The sequence below is a fragment of the Falco naumanni genome, chromosome 5 (genome assembly GCF_017639655.2).
Source record: "Falco naumanni isolate bFalNau1 chromosome 5, bFalNau1.pat, whole genome shotgun sequence".
NCBI classification, from domain to species: Eukaryota; Metazoa; Chordata; class Aves; order Falconiformes; family Falconidae; genus Falco; species Falco naumanni.
The window spans coordinates 39,390,702-39,408,963 of record NC_054058.1 but is presented as its reverse complement, the minus strand read 5'-3'; the positions used below and the strand labels follow the sequence as shown (position 1 = coordinate 39,408,963).

Genomic DNA, 18,262 nt, shown 5'->3' with positions numbered 1-18,262 from the left:
ATTTCCAAACAACAATCTTCATAGTCTGTTCTTGCATATTTGTAGTGCATTTTGTGAGAATTTTCATTTAAGAGCATGGGGATAATGAAAGAGTTAATTTAGTTTATAAATATTTATTATTTTATGTGTATCTCTAAGAAATCTCATTGTCTTTCCTTGGGTAAGTGACACAATGTCAATTATTGTGTCACAATAAATGACATTGATACTGCACTAACTTTAGTAGTATTATTATTTAGAAATTTAATTTGACACAAGGAATAAGTATTTGCAAACATCTTCATGTATCTAATTATGCTAAAATTTTTAGAAATCTGAAAACACAGAACATGAACAGTTCTGTTACCAACTCTTGATTTTCTTCATATTCAAAGTTAAATTTGGTGTTTGTTTTTTCTAAGTGTAAGGTTAGGTTATGTCCCACAAACAATGAACATTGTTAACAAATCGGAAGTTTAACACCCTAGAGGTTAGTATTGATTATGATTGGGACCAATGTGAAATTTGGGCTTAACATTTCTAATAGCCTTTGCTATTGCATAAGTCACTTTAAATTTGCAGCTGTATTGATAGGGAGATAGTCTGAGCGGAAATTTCTCTTCAGTTAATCTCCCCTGACCTCCTTAATGCTTCAGATCTCAAAGATTTCTCTTACTGCTGCTAAGTAGCTGATATTTTCCTTTATTTCATGCAATGAAAAGTTGTAGAAATAATATAAATCAGTGAAATATTTTGTGATATTATGTATTAATATATGTGGAATAGTTTATAATAAAGCAAATTAAGGTGAGATTTACTAGACATCGTTAGACTTGAATAGAAAATAGAAGCTCAGATTAAGTTCATGGTTAGAATAGGCATTGAGTATAGAGTAGGTCAGGAAGTACATGTTCCTTATATGCAATTTAGGAAGAACAAACCCTAGAAAAATGGTTATTTTATTTTACAATTTTATACCTATAATTGACATCTAATATCTGTCTGAACATGCTTATTTTCCTACAGACATTTTCCCTATTTTGCTTTAAACTTAGTGTTCAACATTTAAAATGTGCATTTGGAAAAAAGAAACTTTGAAGCAACTTCTCCAAGCCCCTTTTTTTGGTCAATTTTGGAAACAAGTGTCCCATTGATTTCCACAAAGGATAGCTACCAGGTGTTGTTGTCCTAGCTAAGATTCAAAAAACACTAGTTCTATTTAGGTTAATTCATGGCAGAAAAGTACACCTAATATTCTTGAAAATAAAACCAACCTATTCATGTCAGTATTTTCACTATCTTTTTATTCATTAACAGGTAGCTAGGAGATCTTTTATTCAATAGTCTTTTCTTGGGGAAAAAATGATTCAATTCTAGCATGTGCAAGTGGTTTTTAAAAGCTCTTTGGGGGCTGTAGATCTGGAGTAAATGAAGAAAGAATTTGACAGCAAGGAAAAAAGTAGGAAGCAGTTGCTAGGAGATGGAGAAAGATGGGTGGTGTTTTGCACTGACAGCAGTGCTAACCATGACATTGACTATGTTACATTTCAAGATAATGTGGTTGCATTTAAAAGCCAGAGGAATACCCAGTCATCTGGGCACATGTTGGATACACCCTCTAACACAGAGAGAGCAACCTCTTTCTGTTGTGTCTGTGGCATTGTAACAGCAATCTGGCCTTTAAAAATGCATATTATAGCATGTTCTGATTGATCAGGTGACATCTGATTAGTCTTACTTTGTCGAACCTTATTTAGTAAAGATTTATACCATGCCCAAGAGAATAGAATATACATTGAAGGAGTCCATGAAATTTAAGTAGCCTGTTATTTCTGAATTGATAAGCACAATCTCACTAAGATAATGCTTACTTCTATGAACTATAGTTACTCACTCACTTTCACTTCCAGAAAAAAAACATGTAATATTCTAATCACTAACTTGCATTCATTAAATGAAAAAAACCCAAATTATCAGATTAAAAAAAAGCATTTGTTCCAGCTCCTTTTTCTTTAGCAGGAGAGTGACCAGGAGCAACACCCTTTCCTACACCTCTCAGAAATTATGATGGTTCTGTTTGGTTTGTTTGCTGTAACATAAATTTGAAGAGGGAGTCCAATACAAAATTCTTTGCAATACATTTGTATATGGCTTTTCAGAGGCTTTGGCTGTCGCTCCATATTTAGATTCAAAGGTTATTCAATATGAACTTACAAAATCCATTAAAACATTGATACAACTACTGACTGGTAAATATTGCTCAGAGTAAAATATTTTTCAAAATTTTTGTGTACCACGTACATTAGTGTGGCATTCGTAGCCTGTATTCTTTCCTGGAATGTGAATGAACAAACCTGAAATCTTTATTCGGATTTTGCGTTCTTCCTCAAGTTTATTTTGAAATCAATTAAAGGCTGAGAAAGAAATTTAAAGTGAGAAATAAAGTTACAGTTTCTGGGCTGTAAACCAGAGCAGATCTCTCCTGCAGATCAGAACACTGATGTAGTGCTTTTCCTCTTTTTTCACTGATAGAATCAAAGATTTCCCTCAACTTTAACAGCCACTACGCGTGTGTTTGAAGAATTAGTTGTAGCATTTCCAATGCCAAGGTGGCAAATGTGAATCTGAATTAGTTGTTCACTAGTCAGAAAAAGGAAAAGAAGTCTTCTGTGCCAAGGCAGAGTTGCTTTGAGTTCCCTTAGCAACTTTTATATTCAAAGAACAAATAAGGGCCATCAGACTTCAATTTTGGTTAGGTCATTATAAAAAAGGTAGTGCATTAACTGTGTACATAGAAGGCAGGGAAGGCAAGGCAAAGGAAAAGACTTCCAGCTGTTGCTCTGTGTTGCACTGGTACTGTTCCATGCTGTTATTGATAATAGGCCAAGAATGAAAAAAAAATGCATTTTAATATAATATCCTGATATTCAGAATAAAGATATCAATTCTGTACCTATTTTTTTCTGGAGTGCCGTGTAAAATATGCATCTCCTAAATTTTCTTTGAAAGAAATGCCTATTATTTTCAGGGAGTGTTATTTTCAGGCTTTTAAATGTCCATATAGAACCCACTAGGATTCAGTTCTACAGTGCCACAGTGTGCAAAGGTTAAGGATAATTTTTCTGGAAACAGCTCCTTGTGAGTGTGACCTCCTCAGTAATGTGCCCTAGCTGGTTTGCAGTTTCTAACACTATTCAAAATGAATGCCGGTGTTGGACATACAGTTTTTAAACATGCGTTCTTATTTATAAAACACTTAGGGTTGGATACGTGAAAGTTTCAGGAAACTTACGAAAATTTAAGTAAAATTACCAACTCATTGCATTTCAGCTTTTAACAACTGCTGTCTTGTGATTTTTCTCTCAACCATCTTGTCCCTCAAAGGCACTTAGAGCTAAAAAGACTGAAGACAGAAAGATGACTGTTGTTTTTCCTGTGTATTTTTTAAAATCTAAGCTGAGATTTCCAGTAAGAAATTGTTGTCTGCCAGCTCCCACTGTGATTAAAGAGGTTGAAATCAGGCCTCTTGAAGACAGGACTACACCCCTCGCTGGTAGAACATGCACTTTAGTAGTGGAGTGCTAGTGAAAGACAGAAGTTGTGGTGGGAAGAGAAGAGGATACAGAGAGCTTTGGGATGCACAGAGGGGGGGACCCCTGGGAAGGCAGAGAGCATGGAAGGAGCAGAGAGAGAAAAAAGATGTGAGTACCAGGTGGTGGACTCATACTGCCTTGGACTTTTCATCCATCTGAACAGGGAAGCATGTCATTGAGTAGCCATGGAAGCTGGTAGAAGAACTGAAGAAATAATACTGGATTTCAAGCAGAAAAAGATTTAAAAAATAGGAAAAAGGAAAGGCAAATGAAGAAATACTTTTTCAGCTATTTAAAAAAATATTTTTTCAATTACAGCCAGAATAATTGATGCATTATACATCTGGTGTGAAGTACTTTTATGAAAAATAGAATTAGCTGGAAATTATGCATAAATTATAATTAGTAAATTCAATATTTCAAATTAATTTTACATATTCCAAATTTGTTATAATTTAATAATAAAAAAGATTATATAAAAATGACTGTGAATATCTTGTGTACTGCCATAAATCTGAAGCTTTATGGGGATGTTTCCCAGGAATTATGTAGCTCATTTTGAAAAGCAAGCTTTATTACTAAAGATTTTTATAGAAGTCTTTGACAAAAAGTAGTACAGACATTTAATAAATGGCAGGAACATTTTCAGTTCATTGCGTATTCCTACTGCATTCTGTTGTTCTGGTGTATGAAAACAGTTGAAACAGTCATGAACATTTGTAGTAATTTTCACTCTTAACACAGAGGTGGCCCAGTCATTGCTACTTCAGGATGGCTTGAGCTTCATTTGCATCAGGTGAGGAACAGGCAGTTACATAGTCACACCCTAAAGGAAATGTTTGTTTAAGCTACAACGTGCATCTCTGGGAACATTAAGAGTTGATTTTCCTCAGTCTTATAGTGCTGAAGGAATAGAGGGTAATTAATAAATCAGAAATTGAAAAAAATAATTGAGGATTCTCTGTGATCTTTAGAGCATCTTAATATTTCTTATACCTTAACACTCTTCAACTCACTTTCACTTCTTTGAGCAAATCACTTGTGATTTCTGTTCTGTTAAGGCTGGCAATATTGTTTAGTGCATAGTAAAACTATAGTTACCTGAGAGCATTCAAATAATTCTTGTGAATACATGAAATACATTTTTAATTTTTGTTTCTTTTAATAAAGCTGAAGTACGTAAAAAGGACCAGAAAGTACTTCATAAGCAACTATATTTGCATTTGTTAGAAAGACTGAATAGTTTTCTTTTTCAGTGTTAATTTCCTGAATATGTATTTGATCTTTAGATTTAGTTAGTTTTAAAGTTTAGTGAACATGCTTTGTTATAGTTTTGCCAAGTAATTTTCATCTATTGAAGTCTAAGCCGTCCTTGGAATGTAGTGAGTCTCTTTGCAAAGTCTCGCTTCTGTAAGTGGTAATGGAAAATAAAGTATTTTCAGAAAGCTAGTATTTGTTAGACTCGGAGATGCCACTGGAAAAAGTATGAAAGCACTAGGACATACACAACATTTTCAAGGATCTCCTGTATTTGTCAAGGGTGTGAAAACCACTGTACATACATGAAAATGTACAATATTCCATTGTATACAAAAGATTGATTTTTGTTTTACTTTGTTGTTCAGCTGCATCTCTTGTCCTAACATAATATGCTAGCTTTCCTTACAAACACTGCTAATAGCTTTAAACGTACCTGGATCCATCAGCTGGAAGAGCATTGCCACCATGTAGCTGGAACATGTATATATATATAAATATATATATATATATACACTGAGTGATGACTGATTAGCCAGGTTGTAAAGTCATACAGTGTGAGGTGCCTAATAAAGTTGTGTAGATTAGGAGAGTAGTTGCCATAGGCTGCCTTCACAGTCAAGAGAAAGTCACCTACACACAGCAGTGAAGATCACTGTAGGTCTGATTTGCTTTTGATCATGCTGGGAGACTGGCGACTGTGTTGCCAGCTTAGCTCATCTTAATGCTACAGAGGTGACGCTGAGCCAGAGCATTCAAACAACAGTAAATATGTCTTCAGAGGTATTTATTATTATTATAATTTGTGAATAATCAAGATTTAGTAATAATAATAATAATAGACTAGATCATAGGCATCCTTAGAACAGAACAGGTCATCTTTGAAACTGGTACAAACTCAGCAGTCTTTTCTACTTATGAGAGCATATCTTGTTTATGACCTTTTGCAAAACCCAAAGAAACTGCATGATGATACAAAATATCTTAGTATGTGTGCCTGAAGGCAATGCTACAAGTTATTTTTTCAATGAATTTGTTGTTCAATTAATATGAACAGAGTAGTTATCTTCCATGGAATGAACTTAAAAAATCTGCAATGTTTTTTTCTTTATCCTTTGTAAAAGTTGCTTGCAAACAACGTTTTATTTTTATGACTAGTGTGGTTCTAGAATATTTGCATTTGCTGTGTATTCCATAAAACTATCAGCAAACTGTGGAACAGCAGTATGGCATTTAAAATTTGACACCTATTTTCATGCGTTAAATCTTCCTATAGTTAGGTTTAAATGTTTACTACACAGTATGTCTCACGAAAGGATGCAACACACATGCCTGCAGACTGGCAGGGCGTACAGTAGTGCATATGGGAGATTATATAATCTTTAAAGACTGATAGAAATTACGTTACTGCACATATTTTGATTTTTCTTCTAGGTAAGGGAACGACTGAGGGTTTCTTTAGAAAGAGTCTCTGCACTGGAAGAAGAACTAGCTGCTGCTAACCAGGAGGTAACATAAAACACTTTCTCCCCTTTTGAGGTTCAGTTTTTCTAATACTCTGTCCCATATGTTCCCTGTCACTTTTCTTAAAACTGCCAGGAAAAAAAAGAAAAAAAGAAAAGATAAATTACGTTCTGATTAAGCTGCTCAGTGAGGTTTGTTTAAGGTGGTTGTAAGATTAATACAACCTTCTGTTTACTGGTTTATTCCGTTCTGCTATTCCCTTGTGAGCAAGCCAAAATCCAAAAGCTAGTGACAGATTCCCAAATATCTTATTGGACACAAAAAAAGGAAAGAACCAATGAATATGTCAGATACTATAAACAATTCAATAACCTGAATTTTCATTTTACTATAAGCATACACACACACATATATGCGCACATAATATAAATGTTAACATTGATGCAAGGATTATGGATGACCTTGAAATTTAGGTTTGTCTCTTCCCTTTTAATTGCAGTGTATCATGGTGAACTGTGGGGCCATATAACTATTGTGAACTTGAACAAGAGATATTTTTCCTGTATGGTAGTCTGCAGACTGTTCTCTTTTGTTTGAAAGGCTGAACAGCAACACATAATGGTATTGCACACGCAACTGTACACACATATACAAAGGAATTTTGCACACCAGAGACTTGATTCTGAGGCAAGAAAATATAAATAATGGAGACTGCTGATGACTTTATCATTCCCATCATGTTCTGAATCTCCACCTGATGTGTGCTTCTCACACTGTTAAAAATAAGTCAGACAAGCAATAGAGTTGGATTAAAGCTATTTTGAGTTATGTCCATTGACTGGTGTCATTTTACGCAGGCTTAAGGCAGAAGCTGAACAGAGCCACAGACAAACTTAAAGTACTACCAAATAATTCTGTAAAAAATTAATATCTATAATTCAGAATAATGTGTGATAGTGTAAAATAGAGAATCCTAAAGTGATTTTTTCCTAGTATTAAGTTAGAAAAGTTACTTTATTAAAGTAACTTCTTTAAAAATAGGATCTCCAATTAAGATATTAGTACAACCTTTTTATGAACTACGAACTACATATTTGAATCATCCCTTTCTTTTCTGAAGTGACTGCACTTTATCCATGCAAAAATAAAATCCCTCTTTTATTTTTCCATTTCATAATGTCCAGAACACTTGGGTTCAAATGATTTAGTTACATTGTGTTGCATAATCTGTTACACTAGTGTTTATTAAATAGAATGCCATTCTTTTGGCCAGTCAAGCCAACTGAGATGCATGACACTCCTCTAATCCTTCCCATTCATGGTCCAATTAAATCCAAGTTCACTTCACTGGGCAGGGGATCAGGCCTTCAGAGCACTGGCTTGTTTTTAAGAGTTTAAAAAAAAAATAGTGATACTTGTATTGACAGTAAGGAGTAAAACCATACACAATTAAATTAAATTGAAACAGGACTTTCATAGCATTTCTTGCCCCAGATCCTTAGAAATATTGTACAAACTTTGTGTCTACATGATACTAAAAACATTTAGAAGGACATTTAATCAACCAAGCATAACATGACCACCAACACAATCTGAATACTGTTATGCCAGTTTCCTGCGAGGAACAGTTAAAGCTGAAAAATGGAAATTCTATTAAATAACAATGAAAAAAAGAGCCAGGTGGTAAGAGATGTGGAAGAGAATGAGGATTATTTTCAAACAGTTAATGCCTTTGAACAAGAGTTCAGATAATGTTCACAAAATTGGTTACTTAAATGAGATAAAATTACTTACAGAACTGCAATGCAGAACTGCCTGTTTTTATACTAGATTCCACACAAATGCATAGACAAAAAAAAGACAAATGAAAGTAAATGGGCCAAGCTTCCAAGGGAATTGAATATATGTTTTTCAGTAATTTCTGTATTCCTGTCACTCAGTGTCTGTTCTCCCAAGAGAATTAATATTTTCTTTTGTAGGTTTTTTTTTCTCACAGTGATTCACAGAGTGTACTATATATTCAGGACTATATCTAACATAAAATAATGACAGTAAATTGGTCCCCTGATTAAATGAGTATATGATTAAGTATATAACAAGTAATAGATTCAAGGATTAAAAAATAATAGAAATGCGTATTTTAAGATAGCACCTTTCTCTGAAAGCATATGGCTATGGCTCTAACCCAGAGCAACAATGAGAAACTGCAGACACTCATGAGTGCTTATTGTAAATATCCTTATATAAATGAGAAAAATTGAGAGAGAGATACTATAGCTTTCCATCATTGGATGGTAAATAAACTCAGTTAACAGTCTTTGCAGCACATTACATACATACCAAAGGGAGTGAAAACAGCTGTAGTTCTGGCAAAGCTGATTTCAGCTCTAGTAGCCAGCACTATCTTGCAAAGCACTTCATGTTTGATGGGAAATAGTAACACACATGGGCCTTAAACTGCAGGGGCCAGAGATGGACAGTTGGACCCACTGGGTGAACTTAGCTCATTTAACTAATATTTACATGTAATCACACCAGAGTAATACAGAAGGGCTTTGGTCTGCAGTTCCAACATTGACTATTGATATAGCATAAGTCACTGTTGGTTCAGTTGAACTTTTCAGAAACAAGAATGTCCACCAATAAGTTCATTACTGGTTTGATTCTGTGAAGGCAATAGTTTCTATAACATAGTGAATATGTAGTTCATCTCCTTTTCATATAAATGTTACACAGAAATTATTTTGATTTTATGTAATATTTTTAATATACTAGCAATTTGCAATACCAAAAATCAATTTTCACTATAAATTACAATATAAAATATACATCAAATTTTTAAGGGAATCCTTATGTTTACTACAGATTTAACAACAATGTTATAGGCACAGAATTAACCAAGTCAGTTACATTAACTATTCTGAATATGAAGTCTTGGTTTTAAATTGTGCCAAGCTGGAGGATACTTACAGGGTACATCAGCTCCTTATTAAAACATGCTTGCGAACACTAAACGTTATAGTGTATTTTAGAGAGCGCAGGATTCGACTCAGAATTAGGACTTGAATTTGAGTTTCCACGTGTGAGCCAGTATTTAAAAGCTGACTAGTCTGTGGAGCTCGAGTAAATGCAGTCTGCCAGCTAGCTAACCTGGTGGTTAATCTGCCAGGGCTGCCAGATGCAACACAAAATTGATAGACAGCTGTGTCTGTCTGGAGCTATAGGTGGGGAAGGAATACCCCTTATCACTACAATGGCACCAAATGCCGATGTTAGGTTACTGACTCTCACACAAGCTCATATGTAGACACCTAAGGCACAGACAGCTAAATTTAGGTGTCTTACTGCTTACAAACAGCAGAAGCTCTCCGAGTTAGGCAGTGGGCATCTAGATATGAAGGAAATAAAAAATGGGGCTATATTGTGTTTAAAGAGTGGATTGAAAATTGTTTAAGTATGTTTTACAAGGGGGAAAAAAGTTATTTGACTGTATGTTTTACTAGGGGAAAAAGTTATTTGACTATGTTTTATTTTGCTGCAGCTGATTAGTGGCAGCAGAAGGGACCTTTAAGCATAACAGCAATCTGATTTGCTCTTAGTGATTTTTCATGCAGACTGGGGCAAGATAACAGTCTACAGTAATTAAATTCCATAATAGTCCTTATAATATTTGCTTTCTATCAGCAGTTATCACATGATGTACCCAGATTTATTCACTTTTTTTTTTTCTTTTATGCTTATACTGGAAGCCATTATTTTTTCACAACTGGTAGATATCCTATTCATTGTGTTTGTTGTAGCTAAGATGAATAGTAAATATTAACAATTTTCTGAAAAAAATTACCTCCCATTTTTACTTAAAATTGCTCTAAAACATAGCTATATTTGCTTACCCCTCAGGTGCTTTTAAAATTATGCTGGTTTTCATCTGGTTCCACATAACCCATGATCTCTCCAAATAGTTTTGTGGCTGAAGGTTGTAATTTGCAATTAGCAATTAGACAAGCTGTGAGTGGATACATCCAATACCAAAGCTCAGTGGTACAATAGGGCCTGTCTGTGAACATTTTGTAGGCAAATATGATGTTTTTCAGTGAATATGTAAATGTCAAAGTTCAACAAAGTTCTGCTAATCAGCTTCTTTTTTACATAGCAATTTGATAAGAATTAGTCTTATTTGCAAGGGAAGCAGGATGCAAATTTTCCTTCCCAGTTTTGTCATTTACTATTGTCATGGAAATAACTGAGAAGATAACCACTATTGTTCCTCAGATTTTGAGATCCTCCTATTAGTGTTACAAGTGTGAGTTTTTGTTGAAAATAGGTTAAACTACAGCACATGCAAACAACACACCAAGATATTTCATTAGTGCCATATATCACCGGTTGCTCAAGGTTTAGTGGCTTCCACAGGGCAAGGATACATAGATTATGTACCATGGCCCATAGTGATGCTTTTAAATCCATTTCTGCTGTAATGTACAATGTTAAATGACAACTGTTGCCATTTCCATTAACAGACTCAACAAATAGTTTCCCCAAAAATGACCTTCAGAGATTTTTTCCCAAGGCTTGTATGTAAATTGAAGCTTTATACATAGTTAATACTATACTGGGAAAAAATATTTTTTAAATGATTGCACTTATTATGCACATCAGTTTTCTCCTGCTCATCTTAAACATTTATCCAGCCCTTGTAAGATCTTACTCTGTAAATGACTGTATGATAAGTGGCATTCCAAAACCATTTTGTTTCTGGATAATATGCTGGCTTTTCCAGCTTTTCTCATTAGTAGAAAATGTGGCATCAAAAATACAGCTTTAATTACATTTATTATCTCAAAGATATAATTCAGAAACCTAGAAAACACTGGGACTGTGTAGAATATGAAATCAGATAAATTACTGGTTTGAGTTTATATATCACTGTACTACCATATGCTTTTCTTCATTTATTGAAAATGCCAATGGTGTTTGCAAATGCGAAATAACATTATATTTCTTCTGTCAATTGACACATAGATTATATTTAAAACACACAAGCTTCCTTTCAGAACCTCATTGTTACAATTTTCACTTGCTGCTACAGAATTTTCCTCAACTTTGAGGCTAAATTTAACTCCCAGAGCTATCAGAGTGCTTGCAGGAGTTTTGGACCACAGATCTCTGCTTCACGTAACTGCATGCATTCTTCTATTTGGGCAGTGAGTTTCTTCCTGCCAGTGGGTTAGTTTATTGACTAGGGTGCCCTGGTGCTATTTTTTATCGCATCCGTGAAAGCATTCATAAAAAAAATTACATCATTGAAGAGAAAGGATGATCTGTGATTTATGATTCTTTATATTCTATACCAAAGACACCAGAAAATGTAGCCATTCATTCACCAAAGAACTTTCAAATACCAAGTTAACTGCCTAACTTTTACTATGCAGGGCAAGTCAAGAAACCAGTAAAAAATGCAGATGCTTTTAATAATTGAGGATAGTTTTGACTCTGACCATGAGAGATGCTGCAGACAAGACTGTAGTATTGTTACTGTTAATGAAATATTCTGTAATATTTAATATATATGTATTTTAAAGTAAAACCTCAGCTAACTGTGGCATGTCCTTTTTATCCATAGTTGCATGTGAAAACGTTTTTACCCCCAGCTGTTTCAGGTCCTATTACCTCAAAGCACTTTTCATTACAGGAAGTTATTTTTGGCCTTAGCTTTTTTACATAAATAGAATGCAAAGTGATTTTTGGAGTAGAAATGCTGTTAAAAGAATAGTTTGTTGAGAAAAATAGCATGTGCGTTTCTTGAATGTATAATATAAACAGAATTTCACCAATCCGAAATTCAGAAATTATGTATGTCAAATCTCTGGATGAAACTAGATGAAGCTCAGTGATTTTTTATTTTTTTTTTAAGAAGGCCAAGTGGATTGCTTACACCTATTTCTGATGACTTTAAGTACTTTTTTGCAAATCTGAAGCAGCCTTCATCTACAGTAGCTTGTTTTACAACATTTTCTCAGAATGCTGTAACTGAAAGTTACTGCTTTGTAAACTTTCTCCTACAAATTAGGTTTTTAATTTTTATTTTTAAGCTAGAAATTTACACAGGTCTATCTCTGGAGAGATCTTCTTTGTGATCTGAACTTTAATTTTAACTGTCTATGTGATTGTGCCAAATTATATCTTTTCTGCAAAGTTGCACATAATTAAAAATACCTTGGTTTGAAATGTAATCTTTATGTGCTATATGTAGTTGGTTTTCATTCTGCCTTTAACCTTAGCCATCTAGTTAAATGTTAACCCTGCAAAAAGTTATTGTTGCTCTGAAGTTTTAAATACAGTAATGAAGCAGAACAATTTTTGGTGGACATTTCTCATACTCCATGTTCGATAGCATTCATTTCTGTTGCTACACAATTCAGTTAGGACGTGTGGTATGGTAGCTGAAGAAGTTGAAAATTACTACAGCACCACTACATCCTTCATTGCCTTATTTTTTTACAAAGTCAAAAATAAATGAGCACAAGAAATAATTAGTTAAATTGCTATAACTATTACATTTTATGTTTTCAACTAATTCTAGTCTGTTTCCAGAGGAAAAAAGACACTAAAATTCTTTGTGGATATTGAGGCCAGCAGGGCTGATCTTTGCATTGCCATCAAAAGCAGATTAAAAGCAGAATAGGTCTAAAATTCAATGCATTTTTCAGATAGTAACTTAAGAAAGTATTTGAGACATCAACTATGTCACTTGCACAAGTGGTTTCTCAGTATAATTCTCATAAATTTCTACAACAGAGAAAAGTTTTCTGATTTTGATTATAAAACAAACATATTTTCTACAGTGAGAACAGAAAATGATTTTGCACGTATTTTGGTGTTGGCATACAAAACTCTTGACAAAAATGCTTGTAGATTTAATTTCTCCTTTTATAACCTTCCTTAGTGACTCAGTCCTGTTCATGGGTTGGCCAACGTGTACCATTGGTAACCCAGTAATATATGTTAAATAGTTTCAGCAACCTTGGTCTTCTCTGAAATGATTTTGCAGACCTGAACTAAGTAGCTGCCAAAATATTTCAGGGTATTTTCAAAAGACATCCTGAAATGCTGTGTTCTCTTACCCTTCCATTTAGCATGTGACCAATAGTATGTTAAAATTTTGCACTGACTTTTCATCTAATTTGAATGCCTCCTATGTATTCTTTAAAAGAAATTACTCTGTAAGACTGTGATTAATAGAAAGGACACATGGTCTATGTTCATGGAGATTTTCCTGAGCAAAAACATAGCTGAAAGGGGAAGCTATTTGTTCCTTCATGAATCCAGTGTGATTAATAGTTCTAATAAAATCTTTGATCTTTATCTCAGTATATATTACTCTCAATATCATGTCATAAAGACGATTGTTACTTTCTATTTTTATTTTCCAAATATTCTAAGGTCTCAAATATGAATGGATTAGGGTGCTTCAGGATGTTACTGCTGTTAAGGAACAGATTCTTCACCTGAAATGACAGATTCAGACTGCTAAGGATCTCCACCGCATTTTTGATGTTTTTCTTAAAACCTTGTGTCATGGCCAATACTTCTCCTTCATTTTATTTACCTGTAAAATTTTTCATGGGATTTTGTTATATAAAGATTTATGACTACAGTGAGTCCCACTGTCACAGATCTATCATTAAGAGTAGAGTTTTACACCGGTTTTACTCCAGTTATTTACAAAACAGCCTGAGAGCTATTGCACCTCTCAGTTTTCTGCTATGGCACATCCCTATGTATCAATTAGCATACATACATTACTCTTATGCTCCTATAAACTGTTAATTGCACTAAGCTGTGTAAGATAATGTCTAAACCAGGGGTCCTCAAACTATGGCCCATGGGCCGGATACGGCCCCCCAGGGTCCTCAGTCCGGCCCCCGGTATTTACAGAACCCACCCACCCCCGGGGGGGGAAACGAAGCAGCCGCAGATGACTGCCTGCCACTGCATCCGCGCTGCCCCCCTGTTTAAAAAGTTCGAGGACCCCTGGTCTAAAGGAACATGGGAAAAGTTAAAAAAAGCTATGTAAATTTTTGATTTGCTAATTCTTTCTTTACTCTTCCCCCAAACCTGCTGCGCAGCTATGAAACAATTGTTTAAATATTAAAAGAGCAGACAGCTATATCTTTGAAATACATTTTGCAAATCTCGTTAAATCTACTTCATCTTTTTGTCTGACATAAACCTTTGACTTAATGAAACCTTGGTCCCTCATGATTAGAAACATGGGTGGTTTAATGCTTTGGTTTTTTCTCTGAATAAATGATGACTAGAGATTAAAAATTCCCAGTTTCCTCTCAACCTTGCAGCACAAACTCTCCATAAAATTAGCATCTTCATCAAAATGAGCATAAACTGAATCCTCTGTGTGTGTATGGATTAAAAATATTTCTAGGATGCTCATTCTGAGAACAAATCAGGTGCTACAATGTTACAATGTAATCTTCCTTTGGTGCACTTTCTGGCAAACATAGGCATGTACTAAATTCATTAATGTATAACAATTTAATTTGAACATTTTCTGCAAGAATTTGTGGAGATCCTCTTTCTACCTTCTTGCTCTGACTACACCTTCCATCAGCTGGATCTGCTGAGTTTCTCCTTATTCACTTTTTCTGAAAGCAGAGAGAGGCTTGGCTTTGCTTTTACAGTCTCACACTGACCTAAATGTTTTCAGTGATGTCACTCATTTCAGTCCTCAGCACATGAGTTCTCCTACACTCATTTCCTCTCTTGGATTTGCAGTGTTTTCTTACCTGTTGCTTGACAGCAGAAGAACTAGTTTTGAGTAACACTTCTTTATATCACTCCTTACATCATTCCTGTCACCTTCACTACTGATTGTTGTTAAGCAAGCATTGACAAATTTTTAGTCTTTCACATCTTTTCTTTTTTCCAACTCTGTGGTCCAAATAATTAAAGAAAAGTAACTGGGAAATCTATGACACATATTCATACTATTATTTTGTCTAAATGCTATATTCTCATTTCTATAATACCTGTGGCCTAAGTATTCGGACTTGTGCCTTTGGAGTGATACTGTATTTCTATTTGCATTAAAAAATGTGGCCTAATCTTAATTACAACTTAGAGTACTGCAAAGATATAAATATTTCTTGGTATATTTAGTAGCAATACGTTCCATTTTCACATTTATATTGGAATGCTTTTATTGCACATTTTTGCTATGATTATATTGCATTACTACACTCCCAGCTGAGCTCTAATAAAGGACCAGGCCCTCATTTTGTTGTAAAAAAATATTAAAACATGGTTCCTGCTTTATAGTATAAATTTGCCTTTTAACGTATGTTGCTTATACAGCTATGGACAAAAAGCATTACTGTAAAGCCAAGGTAGCACAGTAACCCATGCAATACATGTGGCAGTCATCATTTACCCTTTTTACCATCATAGGATCTCTGCAAATATCTCTCAGAGGACTCAGGTTAATCTGATCCTTTTTTAAAACATTCTTGTCCCAACAAGCATTGAGGTTATTTTCACTGGGGTGCCTGGTTGACTATTCCTACAGTGCCAGAAGTATAGTGCAATCCAATAGAATTCATGAGTGCAATGATTGATTTCATAAGTATTGGTGGATGAACTTGGCTAAATTGCATAACTTCATTTTTGACAGCTGATGGCTGTAGTAGCATCTACTCAGGTGCACAGTCTGCCACATAATTGTCCTGGTATACCGCATCAGCCCCACTACACTGCATGAATGCTGGTGTGCTCACTGCATCATAACTCTGGGCTTGGGAGTTAAATGCTGAGCCTGTCCTCCCCCAGCTCTGTGCCTAGTTTTTTAATGGAGGAAAGGCTGGGGCTGCAGGCAGGGAAGGAATGACAGTTCTGTCCATGAGGTCCTGAGTCCAAATAATTCTAGGACATAGTGTTAAGGGCTCTTTACATAACACAACTGCTCTGCAATTAATCAGCATGTATGGAGAGTTTCCATTTTCTGGAGCTCCTGAGGTGGAGTTATTGGCAATATTTTGGGGGTCTCTACCATGTTCTATATTCACCAATAAATAGGGATCACAGAACGTGCCTGATATTTCTGTGCAACAGCAAACAAATAGATCAATATATGACACAGCTGTGAATCTGAAGAACATACCTCAGGGAGTTATAAATGGATCTTCTGATATCTTCTCTATTTTATTCCAGAGAACTAGAGAACTGGAAAGTGTTGAGTTTCTAGCACAGGTTCCATGAATTTCTTATTTATCACATATTCCTCACCCAAAGCAGGAAAAAGGGAGAAAGAAGAGATGGGATAGCAGCTGAGGAAATCGAAGCTGAGAGAACACAGGGATGGCAGGAGCCAGATGTGTGGCTGACTATACTTCACAATCATTTGCCTACACACCTGAAAACTCCAGGGGATTAATGAAACTGGAAGGGTATTTGTATATGGTTATTTTAGGGATTGTTCATAGTCAGCATGAGATTAGACACTGGGATAATTTTAGATTGGATTTAATGCCATATCTGGCAGCCTATTTAGGAGGCTTAGCAAATCAATGGAATACAACTCTCAACGGCCTTGGTTTCATAAGGTTATGTTAACAAAAGCCTTATTCTAAACACACCAACTTGCTAAAGTAAAGAACATAACATATAATTAAAGGTATGCCTAGCTGATTTGCATTGTAGAGCTCACTATTAATTGTACAAAGGATATCAGTGAAAATTTTAATGTCTACTGTTTAGTTGGCTCAGGGTATGCACAGAGTGCCTTTCATGAGACATCAGAAAGAATACATCACTTCTCTTTGATCTGTTATTGTGGGATTCATGAACTTTGAAATGTATGCCATTTTATCCTGCACCAGAGGTATAAATTCAGCTTTAAGAACATAGTTGATTATCTTTCTGTCTGTATCAGCTTCAAGGTTATTTGTCATTTGTCAAACAAGATGTTCGTGTGGATCAAGGTAATTTCACTGCAAGAATCAGTCTTGTTGATTCTTTATCGTTAACAATCTTGCACATCCGTCTTGATGAAAATGCAAACCACATACCCATTATGCTTTGTTCTTAATCTGCTGGAATGATGTATTGTTTTAACATTTGTTTAATGTGCTTCTTTGGAATGATTATGCAATTTTGTGTATATTTGTTAAATATGACATGATTTGTTAAGAACATTTACATTCAGTAACTCCCAAACCAGATTTTATATAATATAACAAGATCATATTATGGTTTACGCCTATTACTCTCCATAATAATCTTTTGAATGTATGACTAGGTCTTACATTCTGCATTTAAATAAAAGATTTAAATTAATGACATTAGCTAATTAATAAAATCAACATTAAACTTCAATAGTTTCATATTTATTAATCAATACTCCCCTTATCATATGAACCATAAAATTTATCGTGTTTTCTTATTAGATCACCTGAACCCAACAGTGCACATGCAGCTCTAAGACTATTCTGCAAATTCATAATGTAGTTCACTAGCAAGACAGTAAAAACTAATGTCTGTGAGCAGCCAGCAATAATGTGAATTGAGTAATTTGCCACCCAGAGGTCTGTATTGGCCCTCCATTCTCAATAGGCAGAGCAATAGGCGGACCAAGGTCTGCAAGCATGACAAATTGTTTCCACATCTGTTACTGACAGACTATGAAGAAAATTATTGCCATTTTGCTACTGGTCTGCTAATGCTTATAAAACACCTTAGTGATAAAATATTTGTGAAGGAACAGAGACTGTGCTGGGGATATGCGAAGGATACATGTATCTTGGTAAATGCTTTCCTAAGTAACCATATCAGAAGATTTTTGCAATCAGGTTTCTTTTTAATTTAGTGCAAACAAGTTCCCAATACCTAAAAAGGGAGAAAATTAGATATTCTTACTTTGGGATCTTGATTGGACAATGCCAGCATTAGGAAATATT

General features: G+C 34.8%; 1 protein-coding gene across 16 annotated transcripts in view; it reads left to right on the top strand.

Moving 5' to 3' along the window:
- The window catches only part of PPFIA2 (PTPRF interacting protein alpha 2), a 351,100-nt gene that overhangs the window by 233,765 nt on the left and 99,073 nt on the right, over positions 1-18,262 (top strand). For all 16 annotated transcript variants that reach the window (XM_040595910.1, XM_040595899.1, XM_040595903.1 and 13 more), the window contains one exon: positions 6,264-6,338. In XM_040595910.1, the coding sequence (XP_040451844.1) occupies positions 6,264-6,338 (75 nt within the window). The remainder of the gene's footprint in view (positions 1-6,263; positions 6,339-18,262) is intronic.